We start from the raw sequence: 22,298 nt of genomic DNA on the forward strand, positions 1-22,298 counted from the left end.
ACCTTGCTCTCATTGCATTAAAAGCTGGTAATTTGAGCTGCAGCTTTTTCAAGTGGTCCCACAAATGTTTGGTTTTATAGCCAGGAAAAACAGAGCTCCTAAGCTTGCCTATCAAATAACTCTTAAGATTACTGGTGAAACTCCCAGTTTGTATCTCAGTAAGGAATTCAAACAAGTGTGCAAGAGCTTCCAAAACAAACAAACAAAATACCAACAGAAAGTCAGCTCTCAATTGCAGCTGCTTAATGCTGACTGAGAGCCCAAAGTGTATCTTAGGGCTTCCCTTGCCTTATGCAACTATTGCCTGAACACAGCTCCACTTCTGACTGAAGAGGGACAAAGGAAAAAAACCCTCAAATCCCAGGTGGTTTGGCCAACCCACTGCTGTGTTTGGCTCATGTGTTGTCCAGGTGAGCATACTGAGAAACAAGAAAAATAAACTAAAGTATTACATCTCAGTAATAAAGACTATGATTAGGATAACATGAGAGAAAATTCAGAATAATTTTAGCATACAGGAGGAAAAAAAAACCAGTTTCAGAGTAATAATCTGTGGCTGGTTAGATCTGAATTAGTCTGACAGCTAAGACAAATTCTGGCATATTTAGTTCAGAGCTTTGTCTATTTATAGTTTACAGATATTCACAGTTAAATCTTGTTAAAGAACCCCCCCGGCATTCTGTAGAGAATTAATTTCTAAGCTGGGCAGATCTCCCCAGAGTTAGCAGACTGCTCCCAAGGCAGCCAGGACAGAGAGAGCTGGTTCTCCAGCACAACACAAACCAGCTCCCAGGTGTGAGAACCAGCCTGCAGAGGCAGACAGACCCCTCAGTCCCACAGAAAAGGCAGGAGGACTGAAAAGCCCTAGTGATAACCCGAATCTGTTCAGCCCAGCAGCCTCCCCTCTGTGCCCAGCTTTCTCCCAGGTTTTCAGGGGTTTATCAGTGACCTGTTGGCCCTCTCTGTGACCCTCCCTCATATGCTGCTAGGCAGCCACATACTGCACTGACCTTAGTCCATGTCCTCATTTATCTGCTCCTCTGACACAAAGTGTAAAGAAATAAGGTCTTGTGGAAACTCCCACAATTGCCAAGCACTTTAGCTCTAAAGTGCACCATGACTTCGCAGCCCACATTATCATTACCAAAGAAAATGAAAACCTGGGAAAAAAAATATTTCTAATACCTTGACAGGTCCATCACTTCCCATTAAAAATAGAAAAGCTATTACAGAAAGTGAGCAAGCACCTGAATTATAGATCAGCACAGGCCTGGGGTTGTGTGATTGCACAAGGGCCAGAGCTCGGCTCCCCTGCAGCACCTTCAGCAGTGCTGGGGGACACTCACAGCCTCTCCCACCCATCCCACCACCCCCGGCAGTGTCACGCAGGAGGGATGAGTGGGTGGGACAGAGGAATGCAGAAGGTCTCCCTGCAACGCCAATTTCGGTGTTAATAGCTTGTTCTCTACACAAACGTCTGTAACTGTAATCACAAAAGTGGTTAGAAGATGTGATCCAAAGCTTGGGAAGAGGTCTGGTTTCTGTTTTGGACCAGTGTAATGTGCAGCTCTATTTATATCCCTCTTCTTAACTGTAAAACGCTGGGGGTATTTTACCACTGAAACAATCATTATACAACGTCATCCACGTGTGCCGTCCTGCTTGATGGAATATACTGTGATTAGCGGGGGATGAAACTTGAACTACGAGCAAGCCAAACACACTGAGTTACGCTTCTGGGGCCAATAGGAGAGTGCGCAGGAGGGCGGTGGGTGTCAGCAGGGCACACCATGGGCAGCCACGGGCACAGGCAGCTGTGGGACACATACAGTCCTCCGGGGACACGCAGACAAGGCACACGGGCGGGCATGGGACACACGCAGGCACGGGGCACTCGCAGCCCCGGCAGCCCATCCCGGCCCGGCCCGGCGCGGCCCCGGGGCGCCCATTGGCCGCGGTGGCGGTGGGCGGGGAGCGGCGGCGGGCCGGGCCCTGGAGCGGAGCGGAGCGGAGCGGGCCGCGGGAGCGCTGGCCGGGGCCGGACCGCAGGTACGGGGCCAGCGGGGCTTCGGCGCGGGGTGGGGCGGAGCGGCGATCAGAGCCGGGGCTTTTCCGCCGCCGGGCCGGAGCGGGGGGACAGGAGCGGTCTGGCGGCTCCGCTCCGCTCCGCCCGCCGTGGGACAGAGCGGCGGGGTGGGTGGGGGGCCGTGCGCCGGGGCTCGGCCCGTGTGTCCCGCGGGGTGTGCCGCCCGTGTGTCCCGCGGGGTGTGCCGCCCGTGTGTCCCGCGGGGTGTGCCGCCCGTGTGTCCCGCGGGGTGTCCTGCCCGTCCCGCCGTTTTTCCTGCCCGTCCCGCCGTTTGTCCTGTCCCCCGTGGATCCCGTCACGCGTGTGCGGAGCCTGCGGCCCCACGGTGTCTGTGCGGGGCCGGAGCGCCGCTCGAGGGGCGGGTGTGTTGTTGTTGGGGTTTTTAGAGGGGCGGGTGTGTCGTTGTTGGGGTTTTTAGAGAGACTCTTTAAGTTACCAACTTTGCCCGTGTAGCAAAAACCCGGACGCCGCTCCCGGTGCGGAGCTGTGAGCGGCACCCGCCTGGGCCGTGCGCCTCCTCCAGAGGGGCCCGGGAGCTGCCGGGCTCCGGGAGGGAGCGGGGGCTGTCGCTGCCCTCGGCGGTCCCCCCTGGCCGGGCAGCCCATGCCCGTCCTTGGTCACGAGTCCGGGGAGCAGCGGAGCGGGCGAGCCTCGGGGTAAGCGGGGGGACGGAGGGGGTAAGGAGGCTCTGCCTTGAGTTTCGTTGTTTTCCCCCTTCCTCCTTCCCTTCCTTCTCTTCCTCTGCTGCTTGGGCGCCTCGGAGCCTGGCTGGCGCTTGCGAGAGCCGCAGCTGAGCTCAAGCTGCCAACAGCCGGGTTTGGTAGCCCAGTCTGAGCTCCCCTGAAGCCGCTGCCCGGCCGTGCCCTTGCTCTGGCCCTGCGCTGAGCAGCTGCGGCGAGAAGCGTGGTAGCCCAGTCAGTCCACATCCCACTGGGACTGGTGACATTCTAAAAGGCCTGATGTGACAGCAGCCAGTCCCAAAATGTACATGTGCTGAGTTGGGTTCCTCGTAAGTATGGCGGGAAGGGGGTTACCAGAGCCTGCCCTCCTTAGCCCAGCAGTTACAGCAGGCCGGGAAAGAGGGAGAAGCAAGCTGAAATGCCCTCAGGCAGGAAAAGGAGAGGAACTTTTTTCTTGCTCTCAATGCCTGCTCGGGCAGCTGCGTCCTACTTGCTCTCCTTGGTGAGCAAGAGCTCATGCCAGCCCTAACTCCAGGAGAGATTTCTCAGAACAAAGCAGAAAGAGGGAATTAGGGAAAGCCGCAGAGAGATGAGGCTCGGGGCGTTTTCTGCTGGCAGCCCTCGGCAGTCGGATCTCGGTGTCGTGCACCATCCCATGCACGGTATGCACGAGGTATGCAGTGGATACCAAGGCTGTCAGTTCTGCCTGGGAAGGATCAGGTAGAACAGCTCGCTACATCGGTACACCTAAGCCTTGGATACATAGAGCCTTGAAAAACATACCCCAGGCTTGCTGACCCGTGAGCTTAAGTTGAAATGCTGTGCCTGGCAGGCATCAACATGGCTGTTTATAATCACAAGTGAACAAGTGCTCATTGTTAAGTGTTGTGGCATGCTTACTTGTGGAGTGGAGTGCCAAGCTGTATTTTTTTTTTCCTTTGAACATCAGTCATATTCACTGCACAGTATTTGGTCACGTGCAGAACCAGCAGATCTTGATGAAAAAAAACAACCTCAGAATTTGCCATGCCAAAAACTCCTGTGAAAAGCAGCATGCCAGAAAAACACATCTTGCCACCCTAACTTCAGCTGGGTGAGCTGCTGCTGCTGCATGTGGCATGTGGGAATATGTAGTACTTGGTAATAAGCACCGTGACCCTGCTGACCTGATGGAGCAAACAAGAAAAAATCATTTACCAAAAGGAATAAAATAGATTAGACTTCTTTGTTTTAAAGGGAGAGGCTCTCATGTCCCAGGAAAGGAGACCACAGTAACACTCAGCAGCTATCGTTATTTACCAGATTCACAAAGTGCTTGTGTTCCAAAGCCAAACTCTGGATTACTTGCAGTGAGTCACAGTATTACCATGAAACTGGGTTTTTTGTGGTCAGCCAAGCTGGGTGCTGTGTAGAACTCGGGGCAGGATGGATCTGGCTTGTGGTGGGATGTGATGAATCAGCCCCTCAGATGGCTCTTTCTTCCCCCCTACCTGGACAGGGAGCACACAGGGGGATAGAGTGAGTTGTCCAAGCCTAAAGGCAGACACTGTAAATCCCCACTCCTCCTCTTTTTTTTTTCCCCTTACTTTTTATTATGTGTATGTGCTGTTCTCCAGTCACTTATGCCTGAGGAGGGGGAGAGAGAGAGAGATGGAAAACATTCTGCTTTTGCATCCGAGGAAAACTCCTTCAAGAAATAACCTGTGCTAGAGCAGCCAACAATTTTACTCTTAGCAGAGAAGATTTTCCCAGAAAAACAACAGAACAGAGTTGGCTTTTCTTAGGTTAACTCGTGGTATTTTAACTGGGTAGCACACCAGAGGGTGGAGGAGTAAGGACATACCTGCAGGCAGAATGTGTAATGAGAGCTCCCCTTCATTTCTCTTTTCACACTACCAGATTGTGTCCAGTCCCTTCTCCTTTTGCTCCATGCAGTAAGTCCAAGAGCTTTCTGGGCTGTGCAGGGACACAGGTCAATGCAACAGCTAAAGCTTTCACAGCAGCAGAGCTTACACTCCTCTTTGAAAATGAGCTCGGGTTTCCTCACTCTGTGCAGGCAAGGTCTTTATATCTGACAAAGTCTTTTAGTTTCCACTGGAATCTGGTGTGCATAGATCTTGACATGACTCTAGAAACAGAAATAGAGTCATGTCAAGTACCATAACTTCTTGAGAGATTGGGCAATGCTTCTAAACTACAGAAAATAAAAGAGGTAGGCTGAACGCTCCATAACCCAGAAGTGTGAGGAACAGAAACTGGTGGGACTGCTTTGGTTTATCCTGTTTGGTGTTGCTGGTGCCAAAAGTTCCTGACAGTTTATTATTGCATTCTTTGCACACCAAGTATCCCAAGCTGTAATTTGAGTTTTCCCTTTATTATTTGTGTGCTCATCTTGCTCTTTCACACAGAAACTCCTCATCCAGGGATTTGTGGAGAGACCACATCCCAGGATAGGTGAGAGTCTGGATAGCCCTAGTCAGGGAGTTTTGTGGACAACAGTTTGCCCTGCCTGTTTGTTCTTCAGCCTAATTGGTGTATTTAAGAGGGAGAGAATGAAAACACACGGTGCTTATTGCAGCAAGGCTCTCTCCTCTCTGGTGACAAGTAACAGATCCTTTGCCCAGCTGCTGCATGTCTGTGCCACGGCAGCTTGGTTGGGGTGTGACTTCAGCCCCTGCTGCCGGAGGCAGCCCCTGGATTCCCGCTCTGGCTGCAGCCTGGCCGGAGCAGTCAGTAAATGTAAACTGCCCACCCACATGAGTGGATGTGCCCTGCACTGCCCAGCTCCATCCAGTGCATTCCAGTGCTTTGAGGCCCTGAGGATACACATCCTCTCCTCCAGCTCCATGGGCACCCCGAGGAAGGCAGCTCTTCAGGAGCACTCACCACAGTGCCTCTCACTGAAAGCTATTTCTGCAGGGTAGGTCACTTCATTTAGGTCTCCTGTGGATAAACCTGTGTCTTGGCCTTGTGCCTTTTCACCCTAGAGAAGGAAGTTTTGGGAACTCAGAGGAATTGCCCTGTCTGTCTGCCTGATGTGTCAGGTGAGGGGTACACGGCGTGCGGCAGCCTTCAGCAGCAGCTCTGAGGTTTCCCTTCCAACACAGCAAAGGGGTGATTGGGGGTGAGGGGCAATGATAGACTGTCCCACATACACAGGATCAGGCTTACTGTCATCCTCCTCTTCCCCTTCCCTCCAGCCTCCTTGGCAGCAGGGACTCTGGGCAAGGAGCCCAGGGATGCCGGTGGAGAGCAGCTCTGCATGAGTGGTTCGATGAAGCAGTAGCAGCCACCAGGGTAACAGCACATGCCCCTGTGATCTCGGAGCTCGTGACGGCTGAGCTACCTCGCTGCAGGAGGAAATGACTCACATTCCCATGGCCAGCTGGCCTTGGGGCAGCACCCTCCAGCCTGAGAGGGGCAACAAAAAAAATCAACTTACACGGAGCACCTTCCTTACTGCAGACTGCCAAGAGCAAGCAGCTGCTCTAGCTTCAGAGTTACCCTTACCTGGGTTTCCTGTCAGAAACTCTGTCAAACCCCTAGACTGTGTGAGAAGGAGGGTGCAGAGGTGTGGGGGAGATGAGTGTGCTGCATTCCACTTCCCCTTCAGCAGAGCTCACACTGTTTTCAGAGTGATGTGTCTTGGATTTGGAAGCACCATCAGTCCTGGGATAATGGAGGAAAGGCTTAGCTTGTGTGGGTTTATTCACATTGTGAGGGCTTTTTTAATTTATTTTTTTTTTAACCTTTTTTATCATGCATGGAAGAACAGCAGGAACAAGCGATACCACAGAGCTGTCTTTTGTTCTTGCCTCAGCTCTGGCCCAGAATGGAACTGGGGGTGGGGGTGTCTGTAACCAATCCTTGAGAAAGCAGGTGTGCAGGCAGAAATGGGAGGCTTGTTCTCAAGACCCTTTTATGCAGATCTATGGATCTGCATAAAACCAGGTTCAGACCAAGCAGCTTTCTTTTCTAAGGGCACACAGGGAGACTGGAAAAAAAGCACAACCGGGAAGACCTGGCTGTGCCTTCAAGGGCTTCCATTGCTGGAGATTGAACCACCCCAGTGTAGGCCGGGCTGGTGCAAAATGAGGTTGGAAAGTTTGAAGATTTTATTTAGAAAGGTAACAAACTAAAGCGAGGAGTGCTCATGAGATTCCCTGTACCCTCAGACTGCATCAGGAGCATCTCACCTGTGCATACACTGGCTGCTCACCTTCACCCTGGTGCCGACGCCTGCAGTCTCACCGCTTCCCTCTTTGTTTTCCTCTCTTCAGAGTCAGCTGGAGATGGTGGACCACCTTGCAAACACCGAGATCAACAGCCAGCGCATAGCTGCTGTGGAAAACTGCTTTGGGGCTTCTGGACAGCCCTTAGCCTTGCCGGGCAGGGTCCTTCTGGGAGAAGGGATTTTAACCAAAGAATGCCGCAAGAAACCAAAGCCTCGCATATTTTTCCTTTTCAACGACATCCTCGTCTACGGCAGCATAATCATCAACAAAAGGAAGTACAATTCCCAGCACATCATCCCCCTGGAAGATGTCACTTTGGAGACGCTGCCAGACACCTTGCAGATGAAGAACCGCTGGATGATTAAAACCTCCAAGAAGTCCTTCGTGGTTTCGGCAGCCTCCCTCACGGAGAGGAAGGAGTGGATCAGCCATCTGGAGGAGTGCATCAAGCACCTGCTGACGAAGACGGGCCGGCAGCCCTGCAGGGAGCACGCGGCTCCCTGGATCCCGGACAAGGCGACGGACATCTGCATGCGCTGCACGCAGACCAAGTTCTCCACGCTCACCCGCAGGCACCACTGCCGCAAGTGCGGCTTCGTCGTGTGCGCCGACTGCTCCAGGCAGAGGTTCCTGATGCCCCGGCTGTCCCCCAAGCCCCTGAGGGTCTGCAACCTGTGCTACAGGCAGCTGCTGGCAGAGAAGAAGAAGGAGGCAGAGGCGGACCGGAGGCAGGCGGAGCCGCTCCACGCTGCCGTCCAGGGCTACGAACCCTCCAGCGGCGACGACAGCGACAAGTCTGACGACGAGAAAGCTGAGCAGTGGCCAGCCGACACCGAGTTTTATACCTCAGAAGTATCCTGGTCATCTTTCCATAGCTGACCTCCCTGGCAGCTGGTGGCGTGTAGACACCGGGAAGCCAACCTCTGGCCTCCAACGTGTGTCCTTCTCCATGTTTTCTCTGAAGGCCGTGCCTGGGAAGGTGAATCTTGGCCCCTGTGTGTGGTGGCAGAGCACAGATGAGGGTACCCCTTCTGAGAATGTCTCATACAATAATCACAGAGAGAACAGCTCAGTGAAGAGCACTGAGGACTGGGGCAGCACCCCATGGATCAATTTTGGCCAGATGAGCTGACCTTCAGTGCCTTATTCTCTCTGCTAAAACACCGCAATGCAAACATCTTACTTGAAATGTTTTGAGATTGGCTCTTGTGAGAAAAGGAGCAAGAAATCCTGGAGCTGAGCACATTTGCCTGCTCACAGTATGTTCCTCTCACAGCAGGGGCTGCTCTGGATGCTGCTTTCCATGAGCATTCTGAGATTCTCACTGCAAGCGTGCCAGCCTGAGGGAATAGCTGCCCACCCCTGCACTGTAAGGCCAGCTCCGGCTTCCCTGTCTTCACCTGCATCTTTCCAGGTTGGAAACACTTAAGAGAATGGTACTTTGAGTGCAGGGAGCTTGTGTGAGGCTCAGTGTGAGCAGCCCTAGCAGAGCACTGGAGCATCCAGCTCTCCCACATGGAAAGAGGCCATGCCAGTGGTACTGGGCCAGGAGGAGCAAGGAGAGGGGAAAGGGACAGGGAAAATGACGCTGAGCTGTGAAATATGGAGGGAGAGAGGTACTGCAGCTCACTCAACTAAGTGCAGAGCCCAGATCTCAAACACAGACAGTTATACCCAATTAACAGAAACTTGAAAAACTCAAGCCTATCAGGGGAAAGGACAGCCCAGGGAAGACTTGTTAAAAGTCTTTATAAATCCAGGAAAAAGCCCCAAATTAAGAATCCTGTGAAGTACAGCACTTCAACTTCCCCTTCCCTCCTGGGCTGCTGCCCAAGGCGTTGGATTCTCACTTGTGGGCTCACCTCCTGCCTTACCAGTCTCACGAGTCCAAAGTTAAGATCCTTTATGTACTTCAAGGATGGGAGCCAAAGACTTTCCAGTTTACTTGAGATCAACTTTAAAGTTCAAATTCAGTTAGAAAATACTGTGTTTATTCAAGTATTCAATCATAATGTAGCGTGGGAGTAAATATAGAGGGAATCAGACAACAGCAATTGTTTTGCAGCAGACATTTCTACAAACTCCGTTATTACTTTTAGTATATTTTTGTATTGTGTATTTTGTGGTCTGGAAAAGCAACATGGCTGGGAATACAGTGCCAATATTCTAAAATGTTTCCTTTCCATGACCTGTTACAAGCAGTGCATTGCTTGACAGATGGCCATGGGTTTTTTTAAAATTTCAGTTCAAGATAATTATTCTTACTGTCTTTTATAAACTGCTACTGTTCCAGTGAATTTGTATCACTTGACTGTGTGTGAATAAAGATATGGCCTACAGGAAGGTGCCAGGAAAACAGGACAATAAAGTGTGTTACTACTGAACAAGAGTCTTAACAAGAGCTGGGATTCAGGCCTGGCCAGCCCAGCACAAGCTGTGACTCCTCAGCTGTGGGGAGACTGCTCTGGTTTCTATTGACTGCTTGAAGGTAAGGGCATCAAATCTGATGCTGCCTTTCTATTTATACCATGTTGTTGTCTGACAGACTTTTCCCAACTCTTCTGCAATCCCCTGCAGTAGTCTGTATTAATTGGAACGGTATTTTTCCGGTGGGGACACGGCTCAGAGTGGGCCAGCAAACTTTATGACCTAAGCAGATGTTTTTGGACTTTAAAGCAATAAGTACACAGAGTTCTTTTTTTTCCATCTCTCTCCAGGCTTAGTTCCTAATTCTGCACAGCAGTGATTGTTTTTTCAATGCCTCCCACCCACCAGAAGGGTGTACATGCTTTGCAAACAGAAAATGACCTTAAAAATAAACAGCCATTAGAGTGGTTCACGAGCCAAAAATAGCTCAGCTGCTGAATCTGCATCCAATCAGAAATGTATTGCAGTTTTGAACTTAATCCTTAGTTCTGGTAGAGATCAGCTTACTTCATGTGTTCGAAGGTCTTACTATTGCCAGCCCCAAAAGACCTATGAACTGCTTTTATGCTCTAATGAGGGACAGGCACGCCTCTAAAGAATGCCTTCTTGGTGAGCAAGAGCTTTTCTTAATCACAGCAGGGAAATAAAAAAAGGCAGAAAAAACCAAATAAACCACCAAAACCCAAGCCAACCCCGTTTTTTGGTGCATGTTGCTGACAGCTTTTGGGGAAATGCATACACCTTCCACCATCTGGAAGCCCCAAGGAACCAAGCAATTCTTAAATTTTTAATGTCTGTGGTAAAAGGATCCTGCCCAGAAAAACATGGGGAAATTTAAACAAAGCCTCTCCCCCACTTCCTGAAATTCTGTTGCGGAGCTCGGCACTGGGATTTAGAGCCTGGGGCTCCTGGCTTCTGGCCTGATGAACACATGGGTTTTAAATCACAGGCTGTGTGCTGTTACAGTCCAGCCTGGAGTTTTCCAGCCTGATTCTCTCCCCAGTGCATTAATAGGGCATTTCCTGATGGTTTGTGATCTTTCTATTTTAGCTAAAGAAAGGCCTTACAGAGATTCATTCCAGTCTGCAGCCGCACGTGGCCAGGAAGAGCAGCAGCTCCAGTGCTCACCTTGGGAAACACCTGCAGCTGGAGGCTTTGTGGGGTCACAGCCTCCTCCTGAAGGGCTCCCAGACATGAAGGATGGGGATCATTGGCCAGAGGAGGCTCAAGCCCTGCCTGAAGGTGTCACAGCCCAAAGGGCACAGCGGGGTGAAGGTGTCCCCACTGCACACCACCCTCCTCTCTCCAGAGGTGGTTAGAAGGGGAGGAAGAGGATGGCACTGGTGCAGCAGCCAGTCATGAAAGCTTAAGAGAAGCTAATGGGGAGATTTGCTCTGCAAATAAACTGAGAGGATCAGAAAGGTTGAAGGAGAGCTGTATGTTCTGCTGTCCCAAGGCACAGCTCAGGCACACAGCAGCAGCTCCCAGCACGGTGCTGACTCAGCATTCACAGGCACTCAGGAGGGAGAAGTGAGCCAGCTGCTCCGACCAGGTCTTGTTCCCAGTTACTCAAACAGTTTCTATCCAAGCTGGATTAATGGCTCTGCCACAGCTCCCAGCCTCTTCCAACTCACTCCTGCTGCAAGGCAGTTTCTCGTGTTCCTCACTCAGGCTGGATTTTTGATTAGGAGGAGGAACTGAGGACTACACATGGTCCCAGCTGCTCCTGAGCTGTAAAGTGTCTCCAATGAAAAGTACAGGCTTCTGTTTCTTACTCCTTCTGCTTCAGGCCATGGACCTTTAAGAATGGTGCTGGCAGGAAGGAGCTGTTACACTGCTGTCCCATCCATCCATGGTGGACACCAAACAGCTGCAGAAAACCCTTTCCCAAAACCTGCATGCTGGAGATGGTGTCCAGGGCACCTGAAGAGGAGCACAGGCTGCACACCAGGGTGTCAACACTGCAGGGGCAATACTCAGCCAGGTCTGCCTGATGGGACATGTCACAGGCAGGAACAGCCCCAGTGCCATGCAGGTGTATGGGAGAGAGCCTCTCCTGCCTGTGACCTTGTTCCTAAAACCTCCAAACGCAGGCAGTGCTGTGGTCCTGTGCCACAGGTGGAGGAGAGGAGGCAGGAAGTGGTGTGGAGGACTGGTGAACCCTGAGCAACACCAAAGCTGGCATTTGACTTCAATTCCAGTAAGGGCTAGAAATGCAAAGAAGCAATGAGCAGGTTTTCTGTAAATCTCTTATAGAGAGGCTCACGGCCCAGAGCGAGTTACACAACCTCCCCTGTGACTGTAGGAAGGGGAGGGGAAAAAGGAGGAGGGCAGCTAGATAAAAGGTTTTACTTAGCAGCACCATCTCTCGTGCAGCACCTTCTGTTGCACACACCCTGGGGCAGAGCATGAGCTGCCAGCAGCCATCCTGCTACCTCTGATCCTGCCCCATGCAGCAAGGGATTGCTGGGCTTTGGCCAACCTCTCCTTTTTTAAAACACAATGTGTTTTGCTGACAAACTATGGCAAAAATGGATTTGAGAAGGAAAAAACATTAACTCAAGGCCAGACAGGTCTCCTTCCCTCTAAGAGCAAAAAGAAAAAAAAAAAAAAAAAAAGAAAAAAAAAAGTGTTTTTTACAGAAAGAGTTACACATAAGGTAAAACCAGAGTCTTAGTGGCTCCATATAAAAAGGATTTCCAGAGTGCTTTCAGAAGTGCCTCTCACAACCATCCTCAGATGGCTCAAACAGCTCTAGTAGGGGTGAGTGCCAGAACCAACCCACAAACCAGAGCCACCAGCACCCGGGTCACAGAGCCTTCCCTCAGAGCCTCTGCCTTGGTGAGCGCTCAGCAGCAAGTTCCAGGCAAACTAACGTGAGTCTCTAGATCCTCCCCAAAACGCCCTTGAGCACACCTGTTTCCTGTCTGAGCAGCCTCGAAGAGCCAGGTGGTGCTCACAGCCCAGCAGCCTTTCCTCTGCACACCCTGGGAGCCTGCCCTGCTCCCCGGCCCCCAGCGCCAGCCCTCCCGGTGCCACAGCATCCTCCCTGCACAGCTCCTGGGCAGCAGGGAGCCTCACCGACCTGCAGGGCTGTCTCCTCTCTGGGGAGAGGCTGCTTTCGGCTGCCTTGGCATCACCCAGCTGCTCTCCCTGGCACTCCTGCGCACAGCTGTGTGCAGAGCCAGCGGGGACGCCGTGCACTAACCCGCCTGGGGCTGCGGCACAGCTCTCTGCTGGGGCTCCGACACGGCAGCTGCCTTCCCCCAAACCTCAGCAGAGACAGCCTGGTGTCAGCACATCCGTCCCGAGGGGGGTGGCCTCGTCCCGCAGGCTGCGAGGCTGCAGCCGCATTTGTGCATTCAGCAGCACCAGGCAGAGACAACCCCCGAGGGCTGAGCAAGCCCCTCTGTCTGTGCTGGGTCCCACGGGCGCTCGGGATGTCACACTGCAGCCATCTGTTTGCAAGGAAACAGCTTCAGTGACGAGGGGGTCTACAAAATCCACTGGCAAAGAGCTGTTCATCTGGGGAGGATGACAAATGGAGAGCACCACGCTTGGCTACCTCAGTGTTGCCGCTGCTCCCTGTAATAGCGCAGATGGAGGTGTGTTACCTCTCTAAAAACGGGATCTGGAATGCAGCTGGTGTGGCCCTGGAGCAGGGGCAGCCCTTACAGCACGCCCTGGAGCCCAAGGACAGCCCTCTGGAGCAGCAGCGCTGCAGGCACCCGACAATCAGCACATAAGTACCGCTCACACCAGCTGACATCCTCCCTCTCTCCTCAGGGACACTCAACAGCCGAAGCCCAGCCATGGCTGTGCCACAGAAGGGATCCGAAAGGATGTGTTTGTTGGTCGAGATCTTTCCCCCCATTCCAGCACCCTCACCCTTTGGGAGAGCCATCTGGGCAGTGCATGAAGAATGGGGGAGCCCCCAGCACTGGAAATGCTGCTCCCCTTGGGAATGGGGGAAGGCTCCTGTGCTGGAAGCTGGCAGAGGAGCTGGTCATCGCCCAAGCATTAGCAACACAACATCCTAGACACAGACTTCGACAGGCTGCTCCACAACAGATGTGGTTTAACAGTTGTCTGGAGGCTCATCACCTCCCACACAGCTCTGCCTCCCACTCAGAGCACTAGAACTTTCTCCTTCTGCTTATCCTCCCCACGAGAATTTGCCTCTGGAAGCTGGATTTTCCTGCAGCCAGCTCATCCAGCTACACTGGGACAAGGCTGCAGCAGGCAGGGCCTCCCCCCAGGCTGCACCAGCCCTGCACAACAGGCACCTCTCTCAGCTGGAGAGTTCCTGGCTGCAGGTTTAGGAATGACAGCAAGACAGGGCAAGAGAAGCAGATTTTAAAATACATATTTGTATATAAATATATAAAAACCCCATATATTATATGTAAATATATATATATAATATATATATAAATATATATAGGGAGAGAGAGAGATAGATTCTTCAAAACAAAGCAATAGCATGACCGTATCTTAATACAACTTCCACTTTAAAAGCGTGTGAATAAAGATTTCCCTCTTTAAAAATATGGCCTAGTGCTTTGGGTTCTGGTGGCTTGAAGACATTTTCTCTGTGGTGCAAGTAATAAAGGCATTTGGTTTAATTTTTAAGTCGATATTGCAGTTTAGAGGTCATGAAGTAACTGATTGCAACTGACGGACCAGGAGAGGTCAGGTCTTCTGCTTAATCACTTGTTTGTACATGGAAAAGCAGTGAGAGAGGAAGGCTCCACTCCTGAGGAGAATAAAAGACACAAAGGCAAATGGGCAGGTCTTCCCTAGCACAGGAAACCCCTTTTGTACAACACAAAAAATGCCAAGCTTTTTTTCAGAACGCGATTGCTTTGGCAGTTCATACATTGTATTCTACTCACATGTGTTGGCACAACACTGCAGGAACTGAGAGAAAAGTAGTTTTTACTAGCCCAGAGCCAGAGTTTGCCTATCCCAAAATCAAGAGGGACAGCATCTAAGAGGCACCAACAGAGCAATACTTCTGCTGCTTTAGTCTCTTGTCAGCCTGTGAGAAGCTTGTGCAGGCAGTGGTTGGTCCTGGCCCCGTGTGACCAGTCCTCACTCTCAATCTGCCTAATCACCCTCAACACATTTTTGTTTTGGCACTTCGAGCATCCTGTGCCAATTAGCTCCACAATTCCCGGTCACACGGTGTGAACAAGCACTTCCCCTCACCCCAGCCATTTCAGGGGGTGCACCCTGCCTTCTATACCACAGCATTGTTCCTCCTATTCCTCTCTGGGCCAGTCACAGCTGTGACAAAATCTCCCCCCATTGGTGCCTTTTCCAGGTCTAACAGCCCATCTTTCGGCAGGTGCCCTCCCATACAGTGTTATTCTTTGTATCCTTCACAGCTCTGCAATGCCCTCTTTGGCACCGAAAGGACAAATGCGAGTGGACCAAGCAGGCTGCACCGACTATTCAAGATGTGGCTGCTACCTGGATATGTTCAGTGACCTAACTACATTTACTTCTTGGTTTCCTTTCTGTCCTAACCTTGTTGCCTTCTGACTCACTGCTGAGCACTGAGCTTGTACTGTCAGAAATCTGCCCGGTGACCTCAAGCTCTTTCCTGAGATAAAAGAGGTCAGCACTCTGCAGTCAGGGTTATGTGGCACCTACCAATAACCAATAACCAGGGCTCTGCTGACTGCAGGCTCCTGGCAATGTTTGGAGCTGCTGGCAGGCACGGAGATGCTGTGGGAAAGTGGCTTTGCTGCCCAGGAAGGTTTTGAAGTCTTGCAGATAAAGCAGAGCATCCCCTCCACTCCTCACCGCGGCAGCACAGCACAGTGTGACCTCGTCTCCCTTTGTACACACCAGGACAGTGCTGGACTTAGAGCACAGCAGCAGCAGCACAGAGCTGGGGCTCTTTGGCTAGGCCCAGCAGTGCCTGGGTTGAACTGGGGAGGACTGGGACTGCATCCTCTGGGCAGGCCTGAGAGATGGTGCGGCTGGAAAGGGAGCTGCTGCAAAAACACTGCAACCACGCCGTTAAACACTTGGCACGTGCAGCTTTCCATGGAGATCCGAGGTTCCCAAAGACACGCCAAGGCTGACCAAAGGACATGGGGCAGCTTTGAAGCTGGCTCGGTTGCTGGGGCGTGAGCAGCCAGTAGTTGGTCGATTGATTTCCTGGTTGCTATCTGCAGACACCATCCAATTTTGGTCTACTGTGTAACAATACACCACAAATACATACCTTTGTCACAAGGCAGCTTAATTAGTAAGAGCGGAGCACTTTGAAGATGTAAAGCACTACAGGAGCGTTCCTTATTATCCTCGCAGGTACTTATCACTAGTGGCACAACGTGAGGGCTAATCTTCACCCCATACTCACCAGGGATGTGCTGCTGCCATTGTCAGCAGCCCCAGTCCCACGGGGCCGGGTTGGGGACATGAAAGTCCGAAATTAGGATTAGACTCAGCATCAGCACGGGCTCCTGCAGAGTTAAACTTCAGACAGCAGAAACCCTCAAGTATGCAGGCGGCTGCCAGGCAATGGGAGGCTCTTTGCTGTGGTTATGGAACAAATATTTTTATACACAGATTCCTGGAGAGAATGGCTGGGAAAAAGCATGCGAGCCCCTTTTATGGAAGCCAGCAAAATCAGATCCAGGAGCCTTCCTCACCAGCACCCTAATTAGCCTTTTATTACTGACTTTGTTCCTGCAGAAGCCTTTAATAAACTGCAGTTTGGGCAAAGTCTGCTGCATGAACTGTGGCTCACAGACAGGCACAGAGCAGGCAGTTGATTCCTACTGATACTTCAGCAAGTATTCTGCTTCAATCTACTATTTTCTAGACCATTTTGCCCAATCCCCTGCTTTGTTAAGTAACCAAGCATTTGCTCTTGCACCCCGTCTCTCTCAAGCCCAAATATTACATTCAGCTTTTGTGTCTTTTGTATCCTTCACTGCTCTAAAAAGAAGCAAGTTTCTAACTTAGGATTTTGAAACACTGGTTATATAGGACTTAACATTTCCCCGAAAGAGCGAGATAGAAAAGTGAGACGGCCCCCTCATTTTTGCCCTGAAAGAATAGGATTTGTAGAGCCAGAGAGGTTTGGGTAAATGCAGATAGCAGTCAAAAATCAGAGCTGCCCTGGGCTCCTTTCTTGCAGAAAACTTCCATTAGTATCAAGCAGAACTGTGTGCCAGGGAGAGGGCAGAAATGGAGAGGAAATATCCACTGGACAGTTAGCTGGGTGAGAACAAAACTAATTTGGGGAATCTATACCAATATCAGAAGAATGAGCTTACCTACACCCATGACAGGCTTTACTCCTTAGGGAGAGGCAGGTCTCCTCCAGCTGTGAGGGAATGCCAGCACCTGGGGAGGTGTGGTTGAGGCTAAACCTGCACTGGCTCCATGGTCTCTCCCACTGCAAACACTCAGATCGCTGGAAATGTTCAGCAGCTGATTCTGATTCTCCAATTATTTTGCCTTAACATCTCAGCACAAGGAGCTGCTCAGGGAGCTGCAGCAAGGCAAGGTAAAAATAAGACCTTCAAAGCTTTTGTGTTTTTAGAATGAACCCAAATTACAAAGATTATTCATCATATCTCAGTGACTGATACAGAAATAACAAACCCTTCATTCTTCTTTCAGGTTACATGTACAGAGTAATCTGAGAGTGCTCTACTCCAAAGCAGCATGTCAGAGCATAGGACAGATTTAATTTCACCCTAAATCACTCCTGCCTACTGAAGCTGAGCAGGAAATAAAGAATACAAAACATTTGCATCCTGTTAGACACTCCTGTACAGGGTCTAATTAGTTAAGGTCAAACATCAGTGTAAATCTTTGACTGCCCTGCCACAAAGAAAGTAGCTACATTTCAAAACTTAGCAGTATCTTCTTTGTCCTGACTGCTGTGAACCTCTACTAACATTTATTACATTCCTTCTTTGATGCTCATGTCCTGACTGCAGGATCAGAGACTGGTTAGCTACAGAACAGCGCTATCACATTTCTGTAACACACCATTTCCTACTGATAGATTACAAAGTGTTTAACAAAAAGCACATTCAGGATCTAGATGGGAAGCTACTCAAGGTCACCCAGCAAACAGGCAGAAGAGCCAGAGAAGGTGATAGATCTTCTGAGGCCCAGCAGAATGGGCTTGCCTCAAAGCCACACTGCTTTCCCTGCTGACAGCTGAAGGGTGAGCTCAGGTGAAAGATAAGCAGTGACTCGGAGGGAACTGCAAAGGTACAGGTGTCCAAATGCAGTGTCTGTACTGAATGTTGAAAGCTGTAATGTTCACGTTAAATTCTTCCTGCTGAACAGTCATCTGAAGAAATGAATACCTTCATTTTTGCAGACTTCAGAGTAATTTTATATATTTACCTCGTAGGCTCTTCTGGAATTCATAAATCACACTTAATGAGAAGTATTAGCCCACACTTACTGCAATTACGTGATGAATGTTTGATTTCTGGCTTACAGCCTGAAAAATACATAGATTTCTGTGATCTCTAGAAAGGTAAAGATGAAACCTCATGTTTTAATTAGGGGCTAATAGCTTTAGTTCACTTCAATGCAAAGGCCTTTGGTTTTTTAAAAGCTTTCCAACCCAGCTGAAAGGCTGCTACTCAATTAGTCTGGAGTTATACATCAGATGATCAAGCAGTGACAGCCTAAGCTATTGCTTTCTCTGTAAGAGCTTTTAGTTGGGGGAAAACCACATTGCTTTTACATCCTCTGGCTGTACCAGTGCTGCCAAACTGCTGATAAAGACTGAGCTCAGCAGGTCCTACCACTGCAGCTACACAGGATCAACCCCTGAGCCTGCCCCTGTGTCACCAGTGAGCACTGCTGGCGCTGCTGCAACTCTGCGAGGAACAAAAAAAAAGGGAAAATTTAATCTCCATATGAATCTGAAGTTTTTAACAGGAATATTAATATTGGAATAAGTGATTGGAAGCGTGTGTATGTGAAAACACCAGAACAATTAACAGAGAGGCCTCTCTGGATAGTGAGGGATGCCCTTCCATCAAAGGGAGGATTCACTCCTGCTGTCCAGCCCAGGAGGCCAGCTAGTGAGAAGACAGCACAGGCAGCTCCTGAACAAGACTCTGCACTGACAGACACGGAGTTTCAGCAAACCACGTATGCCAGTCCTCCTGTCAGCCCAACAGGCCAAGGGGCCCACAGGAAGGCTAGCAGCAAGGCAGCAGCAGCAGGATGTAAAAGATATTCTAAAGGAAAGATCTGCCAAAAAAGTTAGCTAATAATTGATAATCAAGAAGAAACAGATGAAGTGAGGATCCGACTCATCCTCCATGTGCACAAGCAAACCTGGCCAGACCCTCTGAGCAGGTATGCCATGAGAGTATGGCTGTGTAAAATCAAATTGCTTAATGACTTTGAATATTACAATCCCCTTCCCATAATCTTTTAGTGAGTTTTGTAGCCCTGATTTCCTATAAACCAACCAAAGTGAGATAAGACATGCTCATCTCCACTGGGTTGCAATCATCAGAGGGGTGTCATCTGAAAGCAATGTGGACACGCACTGGGTCTCAATAGCTTTATGCCATGGGTGCCTAGCAGAATTGTACCTCGAAAGAGCAGCTATCCTGGCTCACCCAGCCCTCTGAAGCACAGGGTTTCCTCCCCAAAGAGGTGAGTGTTGGTGGGAGCAGGTGATGGCAGTCATTCCACCCCACCTGTGCTCCCCATGCTGCAGCACACATGGCAGGAGCTATAAACTGTGACCTACGAGAAGGGCAAGAGTTCTGCCAGGGCACAGCAGCCTGTAACCAGGCACAGCACACAGAACCACACACCACACTGCTGGAACATTCTGAAATTATGCTGAGAAACAATCCAACACCGACAACATGTTGATAGCATCCCACCCACTGCCACCGTCACCGAGCTCACACCACCACCAGCTGGGTGCTGTCCTCACTCCCTCACACCAAAGCAGCCGATGGGGAAGCTGGGTGAGTGCCCCAAGCCATCCAGCAAACTATTGCTGCAGGAGAACATTCAGCCTCCTGAAACAAGCGTGCTCAGGCAGCAAAGCAGCTCCCCAGCCTCGCAGCAGGCACGGGCAGGGGAACCCCAGGCCACCTGCCCTGGAAAGGAAGGACAAGGACACGGTGTGTGCCCCTGCACAGATGGCTGCCCAGCACCCCCTCCTGCCAGCAGGCCTTTGGAGGCCTCTGGGAGAGAAGGAGACTCCTTCAGGAATGTTCTGCCCAGCAAAGCCCTCTGCAGGTGTGGCTGTGCAGCCCTGCAGGGAGAGGCTGTCCTTGGAAAAACTGCCCACGGAACGCTAATCCCTGGTACTTTTCATACTGCCTAAGAGGTGAGAGATGATGTGACAAATATGATGTGAATAGGCTGAGCCAAGAGCCACCCTCCTTTGTGGGGCACAAAGAAACGCAGCCCTCCAGGTATCACACTCCTCACTGACTTGCCAGTTCCACTGTGGACAATATGCCTTTGCAAACTGGCTGCTGCTCAGCTCACAAAATCCACTTGTCCTTCAGTAATCAAGGAGTAAACTGCCCTTCTCTGCCTGATTCTGTATTTTCTCACTATAATTAAATGTGACATGCAGCTGCAGTAAATATTTGTGCTGTCGCAGCTCACATATGATAATCACCAAAGAGCCAACTTCAGCAGGGAATGCATATAAATTCTAGTCTAGTCTGTAGCTGGGCTGATATTTTTAGTCTAATACAAATTCACTAAAGCTAGAAATTTGGCAGAGTAAGAGCAAAAAAAGAATGCAACCTTACTTTTCATAGAAAAAGGTAACTAACTGTGTTATCCAGATAGCGAGGCAGCCTTGAGAGGCCGAGTTTCAGAATTAATCTAATTGCCACTAGATGGCACATCTCAATTACTAATCTGTATCTGAATTCAGGCCTGAATTTAAAAAAGCATATATATTCCCTGTCATTGCTAACAGAACACTTTGTGTTGCTTTCTATTTTGAAATCAGAAAGCTTAAAACACCCAAATTTTTGAAAAAAAGAATTTTTAACTAAAAATACACCATCTGCCAGTGAAAACTTAGCTTGACTCTGTCACATCTACAACCAAACCAGGTTAATAACCAGCATCACAGATGGTTTCTTTATATAAATATGTACATCTCCCTGTAGTGACTCTATCAGCTGCTTCCCAAAATTGCTGGCACTGTCTTACCTCGTTTCCTAGGCAATGGCTGTGCCTCACACTCAGCCTGGACGTTACGCAGCTGGAGTGGATTTCAGAAGATGCCATCCCCCACCTCTGGCTGTTTCCAACACCAACAAGAAATGCAGTGGTGGAGAGCCATGTCTCTACCAAAGAACAGCAACAGATGGATATTAGAACACTCTCGTGCACCTGCTCTTCTCCCTTAGATGATCAAATCTGCTGAAGGCTGCTCTTAACTCACCCAAATTCCCATGTAAGGCTACAGACCAAAAATCATGGTGACCTCGATACGACTGCATGGGGCTGCAGTCAGAGCACTAAAGGTGCAATCTGCTCTTCCTGCAGCATTCAGCAATATAAACTGGTAGAAACCTCTGAAACACAATAAAATCTTTGTGGCTGCCATGCTCATTTTCCCCTCAGTAGTTAAATATCAGGGTGTCCATCAGGAGTGGTCACTTCCTAATTCTCTTAAGCCCAAACTCACATGAAATGAGCACTTGAGCTCATTTCTGTTCTTCCAGCAGTGAAATGTGTTTCAGACCAGTCTGCAAACCTACTGCTACCACTTTGAAAACAGGTACCTGCGACCTTCCAAGGAGCATCAAACCTGTTAAATAAAGATATGGAGAACAAACAGAATTCCTTTCTTCTGGTTCTACTCCAGTCATCTGAAAACCTCTACAAGTTAAATTTATTGTAATGACTAAGAGCATGCTCCTCTGCTTCTCAGGAGCTCAGCAGCAGTGGGGTTTGATGTAAGCCAGGACTGGTCTGTACAGAACTCCCAACTAGTTGGACCCCAGTTCCCTTGGCATCCATGACACATGCCCTTTTGATACCACGGAGAAGGCTAAAAGAGTGTAGTTCTAATTGGTTTACAATTTTTAAGGGTATAATAAAAAGCATTTCAAAGAATACTCTTAGAGTATCACAGGAGAGCAGAGGATCAGAGTAAAATGATCTAAACTCCATCTACATCTATTACACTGATACAAGTGATAAAAATCCCTTCACCACCTACGTTTGGGCCCAAATTTATGCCTACCTGTAAAATGAGGGTCATATTGATGTCTGAAACCACTGAAACTTGTAAAGGTCTGTTTAAATACTAAATACTATTACATATGAACAGGAACCCCCATTTTTCCTATGGCCTGCTTTACAATCAGTTGTCAGCTCCATTCATTCTGGGTATGAACAGCTGAGCTTCGGATGCCAACTCCATCCCACTGCATCATTCAATCATCTGCCAGTGTGTCGTTTTGGAAAGACTGAATTGAATTTGTGAAATTACCAGAAAATTGCAAATAAAAGTAACTGGATTCATAAAAATAGTACTTTAAAATGGATATAATTTAAAAAATCTTTAAAAAGTTGCAGTGTGTGTCATCTGCCAATGAAACTGAAACCCCACTGATTTCAGTCTTGGCATTATGAAACTCTGACAAAGTTAGGAGTGCCCATTTACCATTCATTTCCACCTCCTTTTCACATCACTGAAGAAATGTTACCAAATGCTGACAACAATCACTGCCCTGTGCTCCAGTGAATTTATCAAAGGCAAATGTTACCTGCAGAAGTAAATTAATCAAATGCATACAACAGCAGCTTTTCAGTTTAAAGCTTTACCATTTAAACCTTAACTTATAGAAACTTCATCACACACAT

The 22,298-nt window shown here is 49.6% G+C and overlaps 1 protein-coding gene across 2 annotated transcripts; it reads left to right on the top strand.

Annotated features, from left to right (window-relative positions):
• Positions 1-1,994: 1,994 nt before the first annotated feature.
• PLEKHF1 (pleckstrin homology and FYVE domain containing 1) lies at positions 1,995-11,596 on the top strand. Of its 2 annotated transcripts, XR_005702730.2 has the most exons (3): positions 1,995-2,049; positions 7,047-9,489; positions 10,479-11,596. XR_005702730.2 is itself a non-coding variant. In XM_040075761.2 (2 exons), exon 2 carries the CDS (start codon positions 7,059-7,061, stop codon positions 7,878-7,880), a length of 822 nt encoding a protein of 273 aa, XP_039931695.1. In that variant the 5' UTR covers positions 1,995-2,049; positions 7,047-7,058; the 3' UTR covers positions 7,881-11,590. The 2 variants fall into 2 exon arrangements, 1 of the variants encoding a protein (XP_039931695.1); XM_040075761.2 differs by having other exon boundaries at positions 7,047-11,590.
• The last annotated feature ends 10,702 nt before the right edge of the window (positions 11,597-22,298 follow it).

The sequence above is a fragment of the Hirundo rustica genome, chromosome 11 (genome assembly GCF_015227805.2).
Source record: "Hirundo rustica isolate bHirRus1 chromosome 11, bHirRus1.pri.v3, whole genome shotgun sequence".
NCBI lineage: Eukaryota > Metazoa > Chordata > Aves > Passeriformes > Hirundinidae > Hirundo > Hirundo rustica.

What these genes read in the sequence shown, in the direction of transcription:
- PLEKHF1 (XM_040075761.2), top strand. Translation starts at nt 7,059, where the DNA reads ATGGTGGACCACCTTGCAAACACCGAGATCAACAGCCAGCGCATAGCT.